The following is a 14,266-nucleotide window of genomic DNA, read 5'->3' on the forward strand; positions in this document are numbered from 1 at the left end:
ATTTGCATGTAATTTATCACTTAGTCTGAAGATGTCGTAAGTTAAAATATATTTTTATTGCACTCAAATTGTGGATATTGTCTTTAATAACTTTACTAAAAGCACTACGTTGGACTTTGATATTTATATTCCGAATACACTTTCCGCCCGGCAAGCATGTCTCTGGCAACAGTAATGCACAGCAAAAAGTAACTATAGCTATTAAGAATTGGTAGCTGAATTTGTATACACAGGCCTATATTATATATTTGTGCCGCAACTGCAGAACGACCCGGCCCCAAATTTTCAATGCTTCATCTACTTTAATTTTAACCATGAAATGCTATTTTTGGCCGAAATACTACTCTTACACGAAGGACTGATTAGATCTTTCCCAATTGCACTCTTTTGAAAAAGCTAGGATATATATAGCATCAAATGTGGTATAACAACTGCCTAAATAGACAAAAACACTTCTCGACGTTTCGACCTGAGGGCCTTCGTCACGAGAGTTAGTATGAAAATAAAAAGAGGAGAATACATGTTTTGTATGGAGGAAAAACACGTGATAAAAAAGGGCAAATGGAAAACAAAAAAGTCAAAACAAATTCGCATACATTACATTGCTAAAGAGACGCTTGATTGTGGGCTAAGATTATGTAGCCTGCAATGAGGGAAGCCTGATGAGCAACGAAAACGCATTACAACCAGCTTTGATGTAAACAAAGAAATGGTAGTCATATTACTATGGGTGAAGTAGCTTAAATGAAAGAGAGTCTTTTATGCCCGAGGGATGGAGAGTGCCAAGACTGTGGATGAGTCGCATTTCTTGTCGTTTACGGCTATCGTTAGTACCGGAAATTGCGACAGACGGCTCTAATTTTCATGTCCTTGACACAATGATTACCAGAGGTAAAGTGTCTAGCAACAGGGTTGGTGTCATCGTACGTGGTTGCTAACCGACCTAAGGTGTTCACCAAACTTTACCCTTAGAGATCTTCCAGTTTCGCCGTTATATAGTAAACCACATTAATTTGTTGCATGAAATGCAATAAATGAGGTTGGAGGAGAGGCATGTGAAGCAATGCGGCCGCGATGTCAACTTTGTATCGATAGCGATAGCGATGGTGGTCAAGTTGAAGGCATCGGCGCATAATCACTTTTTAAAAGTGTAAATGTAAATAATTGCAATAAACATGTTGGAAAACCATTGCAAGCTGTGACATGTTCGTGACTAATTGTTTTTTCTTTTGTTATGCACTGCTTTAATTAGGCTCAAAGGTGAAAATATGCGATTGTGACTAACCTTTTTTATCAGCCTCGTATGTGCTCACTTTTTTCACCGTTTGGTATTGAAAGCATGTCATGCGATAGTTAAAAGCCTGATCTTTCCGAATGTGAAAAAAATTCGTTCATAGACTGAGTAGTTCAGGTACAATTGCGTGTTGAAGTTGGATTATATTTTTTTGATACACCCTGTATATCCTTAATACGTACAATCGCAAAAAGTTGGTCATTCAAGAGATATAATATTACTTAGGAATTACCTTAATTCTGAATGGGTTTTGTGGTAGAAAAAGTGTTAGTTGCTATTGAATTTACTATAGATAGCTCTGAATTGCGCAACACAAAGTAGAAAGGTCTCGATCGTTGCACTCAAAGTTTCTAAAACGTTTTAGCAATACGAAATCTGTGGGCGGATTTGCTTTTCACGGTGCTTCCAACACTTTTTAAGTATCAGAATTCTCCTACTTTGACTTGAGATTCATGGCCAGAAATGATGGACTGATGTCACTACGCACACGAAATATTTCTCCAATATTATTACAATACAAATCACTGCATGGGGAAACATTAACATAATTTATACATTAAAAAATTATTTGTGTCATGCTTATAACTTGGCGACATCAGAAGTTGATTTAAAAACTGCTTGACAGCGGAAAGAAAATTCCTTTTTACTGAGCAATGATTTGTATTAGCTCCGCTTTAAAAATTCTTATATTTTTATCATATTTGAGCGATAATTATACTTATATTTTTACATGGATCCATATGAGATTGATGTACAGATATACTTGAGAAACTTATATACCCTTGCCCTTTTCTATGGTACACTCTATGTGAGCAATAAGCTCTGCATGGTTGATATTCCTCGACCTCAGGTTGGCTTTTTCCCGTTTAGGTTTATTAATTAATGTTGTTTAACAAAGTTTAACCTACATGACATTTCCATTTTGATTATGAAAACTATTAGCTGTGACTAACCGCTGAAAGGCAACGGGCGCATGTTCGCGATTTCTTTAAGGTGTGTTCAGTGGCGTAGTCAGCCTAACGATTTTGTTCCGCTATATAAATTTCGAGTTATTATAATTATTCATGTCTTTAGAAATATATTGTTTTTACAGTCAGTGAATATCAAAATATTAGCATAGCATGACAAATCGACAGGCTGGCTACGCTACTGGGTGTGTTACATGCATAGGAATGGTTCAGCTGGATGAGCTTCAAACGTAAAAAGCTCTATAATTGTGGTGTCCCACCTGTGTTCTTTTAACCATTTCCCGAATAACACACTCACATTTATTTTTCGATAAGGTCTTGTTGTCCAGCGTTAGGAGGCGAAATGTTTGATATCGCTGACCGCTGAGAAGTAACAGCAGAATTGTTGCTTGAACTAAGTGGCAGTTCGTGTACATACGGTTGCTTTCTCAAATGATTAAAAACAATATTCTCGTCCCAAATAGATTTGTGTCGCATTGTAATTCGAAAATACCCTTCATTCACTGTTTAACAAGAGGGTATTGGCCAAATGGGATTATATTTGTTTGGCGGCACAGCGTGTAGAGTTCTATAAAACAAATCGGAATGAAAAATGCCGTTGTTGCAATAGGATTAGTCTAATGAGAGGATACCAGGTTGATTCGGTCATTTTGGTATTACCGTGCAGGATGCCAGTGGGTTGTATAATTTTTTGAAATACTTCCGTGGTGTACCTACGAGCTAATTTATAATTATGTGATATCATTAAATCACAAGAATTTTATAAACTGTAAATTCGCAGATATCGACAAAGAAGTAAAATCAGCAGTCATTCAAAAACTGCTGATCGAAACGTCTCCGACGCTATGCCCTTCTCGATTCAGTGGTTACAAGATTCTCGCTAATGCCAGAGCTTTTAAACTCGCAGGCAGCCGATATTCGACATTCGAATCGACAAGAATTTCTGAAACGTTGCCCGGAAAAGAAAAATTTTGTCTGAACTTTGGAAAAATGTCTTTTTACGGTAAATTTTCGCCAAAAAAAATCTTTCATTGAATTTCTGCATGGCTGTACTTACCGCGGGCTTGACTGCATGCATGCATGGTAATAGGCAGTTAATACCTGAATTTTAGACTTCTCCCAGGCGACTTCAATTGTTTCACGTAATTAAAACAATAAGTTTAAGCTCATGCGAGAGGTTAAGCTATTCAACTAGCTTGGTAAAATTGCACCCTGTAATTGTCAAAATTGATAGGAAATTCGTTCGCACTACAAGGCAATGAAAAAATTCCACAATCACGATTTCGCAGGAAATCAAAATTATATCACTATCACACGAAAAAAGTACAGCTAGTAACTATTTATAGTATAATATCAGTAAACGTGATCAGTATCGTTTAAAACATACATATATTGCATTTTACAAGAGAAAAGTGTAACATTTAATGTACCTAAAATGATTAAAAGATCCTTGTGAAACTAATCAGCCCAATCTGTTCTTCAGCGTACCCACAAATTTAGCGCATACGATTTTGGCACTTCATTTTCCTCGAACTGGTTGTTGTCATTCAAGTCGTCACCAAAGTCAAAACGCCGGCGGAGAAGTCTATTGAACCTTGAGTGCTCTTCTGTTATTCCAATCCCATGATCCGCCCTACGGCAACCAATTCCACCCCCACCAATCGTCATCACTGCACCATCACCATCACCCCAATCACACCAAACCCCGATATAGTTACTACTTTGAAGATTACTGCTGCAATTATGCATCCCAAACCCAGTCGTGCTCTGATATAACCCCCATATTTGATCGCACAACTACCCAGACATTTTTCGTTCGACCAAACAGCTCCATTACGAAAGTTACCAAAAGAAGTGATAAACTGACGAAATGTTTTCCCATTCAGACACTTGTTGGTTGTTTGTAATAATGCTGTATGTGTTGGATCATCACTTCTGGTAATTTTTATGTTATTCGCAGGTGAAAACCAAAATGCTTCGGATATCATGTCCTGGTTCAGGGTAGGATCTCTTGTACTTCCGTAAGGTGACGTTTATATATATATATATATATTTTTTTTTCCAGAGTAATTATATATATATATATATTTATATATATATATATATATATATATATATATATATATATATATATATATATATATATATATATATATATAGATATATATATTATATATATATATATATATATATATATATATATATATATATATATATATATATATATATACAACTCCAACAATGTGTAACCGTACGTCCTGTGTCCCATATATATATATAATATATATATATATATATATATATATATATATATATATATATATATATATATATATATATATATATATATATATATATATATATATATATATGTATATATATGTATATATGTATATATGTCACAGTTGGGTAATCGTCATAAAAATATCTAGTTAGTATAAAAATTTGATCAGAATATTTTAAATCATACATCATCCAGAAGGCGAAAACCCGGAATAGCATCTGGGACACCGCGGAAATTGGTATAGGCTTAACCGCAATTCTCGATACTTAGACTTCAAACTTGGTGAGGAAAAAGAATTATAAATATTCAAGAAAATATGTCTTGCACAAAAGATTTGAAGCTTGCTCACGGTAAAAACGAATCGTCTGAATTAATAACCTTGTGTATACTTTAAGCCTCAAAATGGCCATTTCACAGCGGTCAGATGTGTATGATGAGCTGTCAAAAGATTGCAGAATGCGTATTCAGAAGAAAAATTGAACTTTTTTAAGATATTCAAAAGGTTTCTCTTTGATAGGGCGATACAGAAATGCACAATTGTGAACCAGCGATTAGATTTTCGGGTTGAAACGTCTAAAACACCAATTTCTGCGGTGTCAGCATCTGGTGACGTTCAAAATTATATACACTGTGACAAGATGGCTGCCGAAGTTTGTCTTTACAAGGTACCTTAATGCTTGGCATTTATGAAATATATGTAAGGGGGAAGAGGTGGGAATACTTTTGGTTCTACGATCAGACTATAAAACAAGCGTTCATTGCCGAATTTACAACAACAAATCGGTTTCTAAGGGTGTGCTATAAGCGCAAAAAAGTAAAAAATATAAAAGAGTGAATTACTCATAAGTAAGCAGACAAAACCGCTAAAACGGAGCTGATAGTAAGAGAACAATGTCCATGGAACACAAAACACCAAATTTGATTTCTACCACCTTAGCAGCTTTGGGTATAAAATATTCATATATGGTCTGCCCTTTGGGGCAAAACTATGGTAAAACTGCCCTAGGGGTGACCCAGAAAATAATTACCTCCTTTCGGAATATGCCGTCATGCATGTTGAAAGTATATAAGGTCAAAGTTTTAAACGTCAGGTCACCTCTGATCAAGACACTATACCGGAGTCTAGAGTCTAGTGAAAATTTTCGAGAACTGTGGGGAGCTAAATATACCTGTGGGTATATTTTTTCCAGAGTATATTAATCATATGATATTGACCGACTTATATGATCATTATTTCCTACGTTTTCCATATTGGTATGGCGATACCCATATTCTTTCTCAAATCTTAATACAATAGCGATTTAATCAATTTTTAACATTTGGATAACATGTAGGCTAACTCGTAAGAGGTTGGTTAAAGTTAGTCTTTGTTTTGGTAGCCTGCATGAGCATCAATAATAGCCTGGCTGTGCCGATAAATTGACTGTGGTGTAAGTGGGGGTTTATATTTATGGGCAGAAGAAGATAATTCGTTTCCATGCATCTTGAAGGGAGGTGTTTGGTACCTTTGAACATAACTCGTAAGAATAAAATGTGCACGGAAATTATTCCGGGATCAATATTAACGGAAGTATTTAGCCAGCGTCAGTAAGTTTCTTGTGTGCGTTATGCTCAATGATTTATACTTCATAATTTTTTTATACAATATTAATTCAACTGCTTTTATAGTTACCTCCAAATATCTGAAATTCTTCACCGTCTCTATATAATTTGAAAAAAGAAGAAATAAATGTTAATCGCATGTTGCATGAAAAAGCAGTAACAGAGTAACTCATAAATCTTTATAGACTTACGATTTTTCAAATCCTCTAAGCTCTCTTTCACAATTGCCAATTGCCCATTAATCTCGGACACACCTTGCGTGATCTGTAAATTATTTTCATACATATAGCTAGATATAATTACTTTATGAAGAATTTGTAGCGCGGATAAACCGAAATTTTGGGGTTATACTGATCTTTTCTTCACAATCCTAAAAGGTGAAAATGCAGAGAGAAGCACGCGCAAAAGTTGGAGTATCGTCGTAAAAGTCGTAATTACTCCAACACAGTGTGCATCATCTATATAAGTGAGGAAGATAATGACTCAGTTATGACAGCGTGCCAGTATTAAGGTTTACTGTATTAAAATTTTTGCATGATGTTCCTATTAATTTTCAGCAAAAATTAAGTCATATTATATGTTTGTAGTGACATGTATGGAGTTCATCAATAAACGATAAAGAATTGCACTCAACTCAATTATAACCCCCTCAACAAGGAGAGATTTGACCTGAGATCGGCCATCAAAAGTCCTAAAGCGAGATTGGACATGAAGGCAGACGGATTACGGTTACGTGGAGCTGCTGCATTTTTCGACGTATGCGTGATAGATGTAAACTACAAACATAACCAAGGCCGGTCACCCGGGCGATTTTCAAGGAACATGAGAACGAAAATAAGAAAAAACACCAATAGACAGTTATGGACGTTTAAATGGGCTCTTTTACACCACTCGTTTTCGGAACCAATGGTGGAATAGGACCGAAACGCCACAAGGTTCTTACTCATTCGGCGCAAAAATTAGCAGAAAGAGATCACGAACGATATGCTGTTGTCTTATCGTGGTTGAGAACTATAATTTTCACTACCGTTACCGCTAAGTAATGAATAATTTAGTGTGTATATTTCTATAAACTGAATTATTAAAGGTAATAATTCAGTTTATAGAAACATATCTACTAAATTATTCATACAAAATTATTCCTAATGATAGTATGTTTATAAAACATTACATCTCTTCCTTTATAATGAAAGACTATAGCTTTCATTTAAGCAACTTCACCCAGAGTAATATGACTACCATTTCTTTGTTTACATAAAAGCTGGTTGTAATGCATTTTCGTTGCTGATGAGGCTTCCCTCATTGCGAGCTATTCTTAGCCCATAATCAGGCCTCTCTTTGGCAATGAAATCTTTTCCAATTTGTTTTTTTTTATTTTCTATTGGGTCATTTTTATCACGTGTTTTGCCCCCATACAAAACATGTATTCTCCCGTATTTATTTTCATACTAACTCTCCTTAAGAAGGCCCTCAGGTCGAAACTTGAGAAGTGTTTTGTTTATTTAAGGCATGCAGTTGAGTACCTTTTTTTCCGGACCCACATTATCATATTCATATATTTTGCCGCATATAGGATTCCCTCCATTCCACGGTAAGAGATCACCAAATTACCACCATCTTATGAACTACCCCTCTCATTCCTTTCTAATAATGGGAATCCCGGCAAGGCCCCTTATGTTTTAGAACCGCCAAGGTCGGTAGCGGTAGGATGCCTAGCTCTTCAAGACTCTACGCCACTATTTTTAACATGGCTACCTCCACCGCCCTAAGACAGGATGATAAATCTTCTAGATTATATTTGCCAAGCTTATTGTTATCAAATGTTTATTCCCTAGCTTCTAAAATTGATGAACTTGAAGAGGTTGCGAAACTGAATGAGGTTAACATTATGTTCATCACCGAAACGTGGTTGTCACCTAATATACCAGATTCCGCTTTACTATTACTGAATTTCTTTCTCGTTTGTAATGAACGTGAATTCTCGTTCGTGCGGTGGCGGTGTCTATGTCTATGTCATGCAGTTGCGAAACTTCTTGCATACAAGACTCGCCAAGTTTGAGAAGCGCAATATTGAATCTCAGCAATATTGAATCTTTACGCACCTTTTCCTCTTCAGCAAGAGTTTTCCATGTCTCGTTGCCTCTGAAATTTAGAGTTTGACTATCTTTCTGAAAGGCCAACAATCCAGTGACTGCCGGAATGTCCTGCAAGTTTTCCACGACAACCACCTGAAAAATTACATAATGCTGTTCAGAGAAGAACTAGAGTTAATTAAGTACGACGCATGGGAGCTTGGGAAGATTTCCCCGTTATAACAGCGATTAAACCCTACAATAAACATAAAGAGAGTGCGAGAGTTTATTATTGTATGCTGGAATGAATTTACGGCAGTAACCAGTAAGACTTAAAAAGTTTCGTACATCTTTGTTATTACGTGGGCTAGGCTAGTAATAAACAATTATTGGTTGAGGTTTTTGGTGGAGGTAAGAGTTATCAGCCAGCAAAAGGCGAGGCTGATAACGCTTACCGACACCTTGATAACTCTGCACATCACCAAAGCCGAATTCAATAATTGTTTTATTATACACAAGAAGAATAATAAACATAGTATTAACGAATGAAAAACCTTTTTTAATAGCAACGTCCAAAAACACATCAATTATTAATACATAAATAATACATTTAAATGAATACCGCTTGTTAACCACCGCAGGTTCACTTGTAGATAACTCAGTTATCTGCTAGCAGATAACTGAATTTTGCATGATTGCGCCATTTATCTGTCAATTATTAGCCAATCAAATTGCTTTTACTACCATAATGTATAAGAATGCGTGTTACATGCAGCCTCATATTTCACGAGATAAGGTATTATTGGAAAAAGATTGTTGATCTTTCAGACAGATTTCAAATGTGTCAAATGTTGTGTGTTCTAATTTTGTCAAAATTAAGGCCAACATTATCTGTTCATGACATGTCTTCCAACGTTGACTTATTCCTAACCGCCCCGCGAAAGTAGGTTCGAGACAATCACAATTCAATCAAAGGGTGAAAAGCTGCTATTAGTCAATTCAAACGAGTATTGAGAACATGTTAATTAGAACAATAGGTTGTTGTTCTAATTCTTAACTAAAAAAGAGACTGAGAACTAACGTCATCGCTATGTATTTCCTGGACAATTCTGGTCTCTGTTCGCAACGCTCTATCTTATTGACAAGAGTATGGGACGAAATTGTGGATAGCCATTAGCCCTTCCTGTTTAACGAATTAGGTTACTTATTATAGCAGTGTGTTGCAGCTAGTGCATATAAACTGCTTAGTGCGTAGCGATAAGTAACTAACAAACAAACACGGCGCAGTGAAAATAAAATTTTAGTAACCACCGTCAACTTATGGATCGAAAGCTTACGATAACCCCTTCATACATTTAACAATTTAAAAATGCAGGCAGTTGGAGGGTTCCTGGCATCCTTCCTTAAAGCATTTTCGCAAGTCGCGGTGACCTGATTTCCGGGTAAATTATGGCACACTAATTCATGTAGCAGGGTTTGTTGAGAGATCATTATTAGCTACTTTCTACTGACTCTAAACACCGTCACTGGGCTAGGAATTATTTACACTACAAGCGGGCGAGGTGAGGGGTCTTCTGTCCCCCAGTTATATAGTTTTATATAAAGGCCGTGAGAACGTTCAATAAATTGCGAATGTATTACTGGCGAAAAAATGCCTCAGATCCACTTACCCCATTATTTATTAACGGTTCACTTCTTCCGCACCTTCCCTAAACAGATCAAAGTGTTAATTCTATCAAACGTTCAATTGCAGATTTTTTCTGGATATAAGTCATACACAATGCTTTAGAATTCGCAAATTTTTCAACTGCTGAATAAGACTTACCTTGACAGGAATATTTCTCTCTCCCTCTAGTTTATACCAGGCACTATCACCACTCTCGTCTTCGCTTCTATACTCCATACATTTTTCCCAAATTTTACGAGGAAGATTTGATCTGACCCAGAACCAAGCTGATGCATGTTTTGTTATTATACCACCATTTGTTGTTTGACATCCTTTGAGACAGTAAACATCTCTTCCACCACGTGGTCCATAACATGCACAACACTGAAATACCGTGTACCGCAAAAATTGATAATTGAGTTTTTAAATGAGTATATGAGTTTTGAAAGGAAAAGTAAAGTAGTATACTTATGATATTGTTTAAATCAATTGGCAAAAGTAGTGATCCTCATTATAACGGTGGGATAAAATCACATGACATTATTAAGCCTGGCTCGTTCGTTACACTTCGGCGTAACTCGCCCAACCTTTTAAACTAAACTGATTAGTGGATTTGAATAAAAAGAACCTTACCTTTCCTTTATCGCAACCAAAAAATGCAGTTAAACCACTACTGCTGTTGTTTGTTTTGCTGACGTAACTGAAAATTAAAGTGCCTATATCACTTATGGGATCTTTACGGATTTGAATGGAACTTGAAAATTAATTTATAAGCTCTACAACCCTTTTTGATAAAATTAAACAGTTTCGGAAATATTTACATCTAAACATGACGATTTGCCTAAATTTCCGTCGTGCTCGGGGGCCTGGGACTCAGGAACCGAGTTCTTGTCAAACATATTATAATCAATTGTAATTTTACTTCGATCTTCCAATAACGTAAAACATTTTGAGAAAAACTCGCCCAGTTACTACAGCCATACACAACGCACCGTTCCCGCATTTTTTTATGGAAAAGCGCAAACTATATCGGCAGTGAAACTCTTCATGTTTACATTATAAAAGACGGCGTGTTTGCAAATCATTCCTGAGTCCCAGTCCCCCCAACCAACGTATTTTCGAAACTATTTAATTATATCAAAAAAGGGTTGTAGAACTTATAAACAAATTTTTCAAGCTCTATTCAAATCCGTAAAGATCCCACAAGTGATATAGGCACTTTAAAGCTTATTTTACAGTTCAGTCCGCAATTACAAAAACCTGCAATTCTTGCCTTGATCATGTACACATTTCCCAACATATTTAGATCATTTATACCTGAATCCCCCAGAGAAATCAACCTGAACTGGAAATAACCAATGGTAAGCAAAACCATATGGACATGGTTGTTCCAAACAAAGATTCATCATTGTCTGTGAAAATTTTAAGATAACATATAAAATGATGTAGAATTCGGATATAACACGCATGTTGTTTTAAAAAGGATTTATACAAGTCTCTTTGCTGTTTAAACTTAAAAATCCTAAATTGTGTATTAATTCTCGTAATTGTCAGTTTCTCTATGTATGGTAAGTATTTATGCTTCCAAATTTCTATGGTAAATTAAACGAGTCTTAAATTATTCCGTTGTTATATTAACGCATTTGCGGTTGCATGAGAGAAGAATTTTATTTGTAGATTTTTTATTGATTAAAATTTCACATATTTCGCAAAGTTGAACCGATTGGCCTTATATATTAATTTATAGAAGCTGAATCGGAGCCTTCTTTTTAGTTATGGGAGCGACAAACTTGGCCTAACTAACATGGATTGTCAAAACACTTGAAAACATTTTATCTCTTGATGACAATAACAATATCATCGCGCAGACGCGATCAGACGCAGCTTGCATATAGAGAGAAGAGATATGAAAAAATGATTGGAACGGAGCGGAGAAATATTTCAAAGTTAGAGATCACGATTGGAAATTCGTCAAATTCAAGGATGATTGGTAACCTCGTCAGTTTGATAGCGCAATTTTTTAGCTGCATTACTGTTCATATTTCCCACCTTAAATTCCTACAAATTTAATTGATTCTCAAATTGTCCTTTAATATTTTGTCTGGCTTGGATAGATATCTAATTTTATCGAGTTTTCGTTGTTTGGAAGTAATATTAGATTATCTCACCCAGCCAACTTTTGCAGTAGGATAAGAATACGGTCCAAATATTGAGCAAAAGAAATCTTTCGAAACAATTTCACCCGTCATCAAATCTTTGACATAAGACACATCTCCAACACCAGGAAAATTGCTTGGACATCCTCCTTGATCGACGATCATCAAATTCTTCAAGACACGTTTATTCTTAAATCGAAATGCCCTGAAATGAACAACAGTTTTATCTCCAAATATTGATCTATAAAATAAATTCTTATATAAAAAATATGAATTAAATGTTTTATGTTGCCGATATTTTATTATGTTGCCGATATTTTATTCCCATGCCTGGTCACCATTTTGGAGACTATTCTTCCGAAAAATATGTATTATGTAGCTAAGTTCAAGCAAAACACGTTTTCTCCCTGGTCCACGCTTTCGAATAAACTAATTACCAGTGAGCCTTCGTCTTTTTCATATCATCATCCGAAGCAACTTGAATTCTGAAATCCAAAACTGAAACATCGCCAAACTCACTGGACCAATGTGGATCACCAAATGGTTGAACAGTTTCATTATTTGATGGGACGCCCCATGTTACAGTGCCATTTATGTAACCAAACAATATATACCCACCACCATCTGTTGTCATGTCACAGTAGACCTGGATTGGAAAGGATACATGTAGCTAATTAATACTATAGTAAGGGAAACAAATGGAAGTACCTGATGGGAGGTTGAAGTACATGAAGTTAAACTAGTATGGGAAACAAATTGTTATGGAAGTACCTGATGGGGATTGTTAGTGTGATCATGCATACCAGGTTTGCATGGGCTGAAGGCGTCGGATTTGCTTTTTGTTTGTCAACTTTATGATCACGAAAAGCCGGATTACCTTTTTTGGTATTCCCGCATTGAAATTCACCCAATAATATCCATCTTTAGACTTTGGGTTCTTGTTTAAAATATCCAGGCAGTCGTAACCAGGATTAAAAATTCTCCCGGGGGTTTGGAGTCTAAAATATTTTGAACCTCAAAAATTTAATCATGGGTAAAAAAAAGTATTTGAATTGCATTTCAATAAATCAACAGTAACAATAGTAACGTTTGCAGTTTTTTAAACTTACTGTCAGTCGTCTTCCAACTAAAAATTTCATCATCTTCAGTACAAACTAATATGGTATCTTTGTTCTCCCTATCTTTTACTAATATGAGTTCGCCATGATTTGATTTTGAACAATTTCCTGGATCATGATTTTTTCGGACTGTTAACATCTGTAAAAAATTATTGACCTTTGAAAGAAAAAACTATGGTAAAAAATTATCGGCCTTTGTATAGCTTTCTTCTTGTTATTGCAATGTGTTTTTGTGATATTTACAGTGATTTCGTTAACGGTTAAACACATGCAGTAACGCCAGCTTCTGAAATATTAGAGTATTCATTGGTGCATGTGGTACACGATAATTCAACATTCATTTACTTTTATATCGGGTCTTTCCAGGACTAAGTCGCTAATTAAAATTCTATACTTTCCTTAAACACAAAAAAATACCTTAGCGTTGAACAAAGAAAGCAAGACCAGTGCTGCAGTAACAATCGGAAATTTAAGCATCTGAAAAGAAGTTATTGCATATAAGCATTGTAGAATATTTTAGCTTGATGATGCGCTAATTACTCTCCCGATTTCAAACTGTTGCGCAATGTTCATGCTATATCAAAAGATGACCTGTTACCAACTTACCATTAAACGCGCAATTCAGCAGTGATATATTTTTAGTTCAAATAAATTTAATGACATAATAGTGACAAACGTGCCAATGCTAATCAGTTATATTCTTTAAGTTCAGATAAATTTAATAGGACGATTCTTTGGTCACACACCTAATATAGTGCTATTCTATTTTGTTACATGCAAAATATGAAGCCTGAAGAGACATTTTAAAAGTCATTTGTTTGAACAGCAAGGCACCCTAGTAATGAGGTTTATATTGGCTTCTCTTATGGAAAATTCAAAGAAATCGCCCAGCGATTCTAAATTACATTCATACTAAGTACCCTAATAGCTACATATTTTATCAAGACTGGCAGCCAAAGAATGTCTCAATTTTATTAATATGTTGAACCCTGGTCGCGCTTCTAGTATTTTTAAACTATACGAGAGTTTGTTCGTCCGCACTTAATTTACTGTATATGAGTATTACACTTTTTCAACTCACACCATCTGTAAAGTTGTAATTCACA

General features: G+C 35.5%; 1 protein-coding gene, 1 long non-coding RNA gene and 1 pseudogene across 2 annotated transcripts; all 3 read right to left on the reverse strand.

The window, feature by feature from the left end:
* Positions 1-3,659: 3,659 nt before the first annotated feature.
* On the reverse strand, positions 3,660-4,290 carry LOC114526204 (annotated as a pseudogene).
* Positions 4,291-6,217: 1,927 nt separating this feature from the next.
* LOC114526205 lies at positions 6,218-8,370 on the reverse strand. The gene is made up of 3 exons (XR_003687328.1): positions 8,251-8,370; positions 6,340-6,412; positions 6,218-6,247 (listed from the first exon to the last, which is right to left on the reverse strand). It is a non-coding gene; the product is annotated as an uncharacterized LOC114526205 (long non-coding RNA).
* Positions 8,371-9,857: 1,487 nt separating this feature from the next.
* On the reverse strand, positions 9,858-13,299 carry LOC114526092. Its single transcript, XM_028547593.1, has 8 exons — positions 13,152-13,299; positions 12,920-13,056; positions 12,480-12,688; positions 12,055-12,247; positions 11,204-11,298; positions 10,520-10,586; positions 10,046-10,270; positions 9,858-9,929 (listed from the first exon to the last, which is right to left on the reverse strand). Exons 1-8 carry the CDS (start codon positions 13,297-13,299, stop codon positions 9,858-9,860), a joined length of 1,146 nt encoding a protein of 381 aa, XP_028403394.1.
* Positions 13,300-14,266: the final 967 nt, after the last annotated feature.

This window comes from Dendronephthya gigantea, unplaced genomic scaffold (assembly GCF_004324835.1).
Source record: "Dendronephthya gigantea isolate DGI-Jeju-01 unplaced genomic scaffold, DenGig_1.0 000037F, whole genome shotgun sequence".
Taxonomy (NCBI): Eukaryota; Metazoa; Cnidaria; class Anthozoa; order Malacalcyonacea; family Nephtheidae; genus Dendronephthya; species Dendronephthya gigantea.

Excerpts from the sequence above, each read along its gene's own strand:
- LOC114526092 (XM_028547593.1), bottom strand. The coding sequence starts at position 13,299 with ATGTTAACAGTCCGAAAAAATCATGATCCAGGAAATTGTTCAAAATCA. Across the intron at positions 13,057-13,151 it reads TAGTTGGAAGACGACTGACA|GTTCAAAATATTTTAGACTC; the intron begins GTAAGTTTAAAA and ends TAAATTTTTGAG. Across the intron at positions 12,248-12,479 it reads AAAAAGACGAAGGCTCACTG|GGCATTTCGATTTAAGAATA; the intron begins GTAATTAGTTTA and ends TGTTCATTTCAG.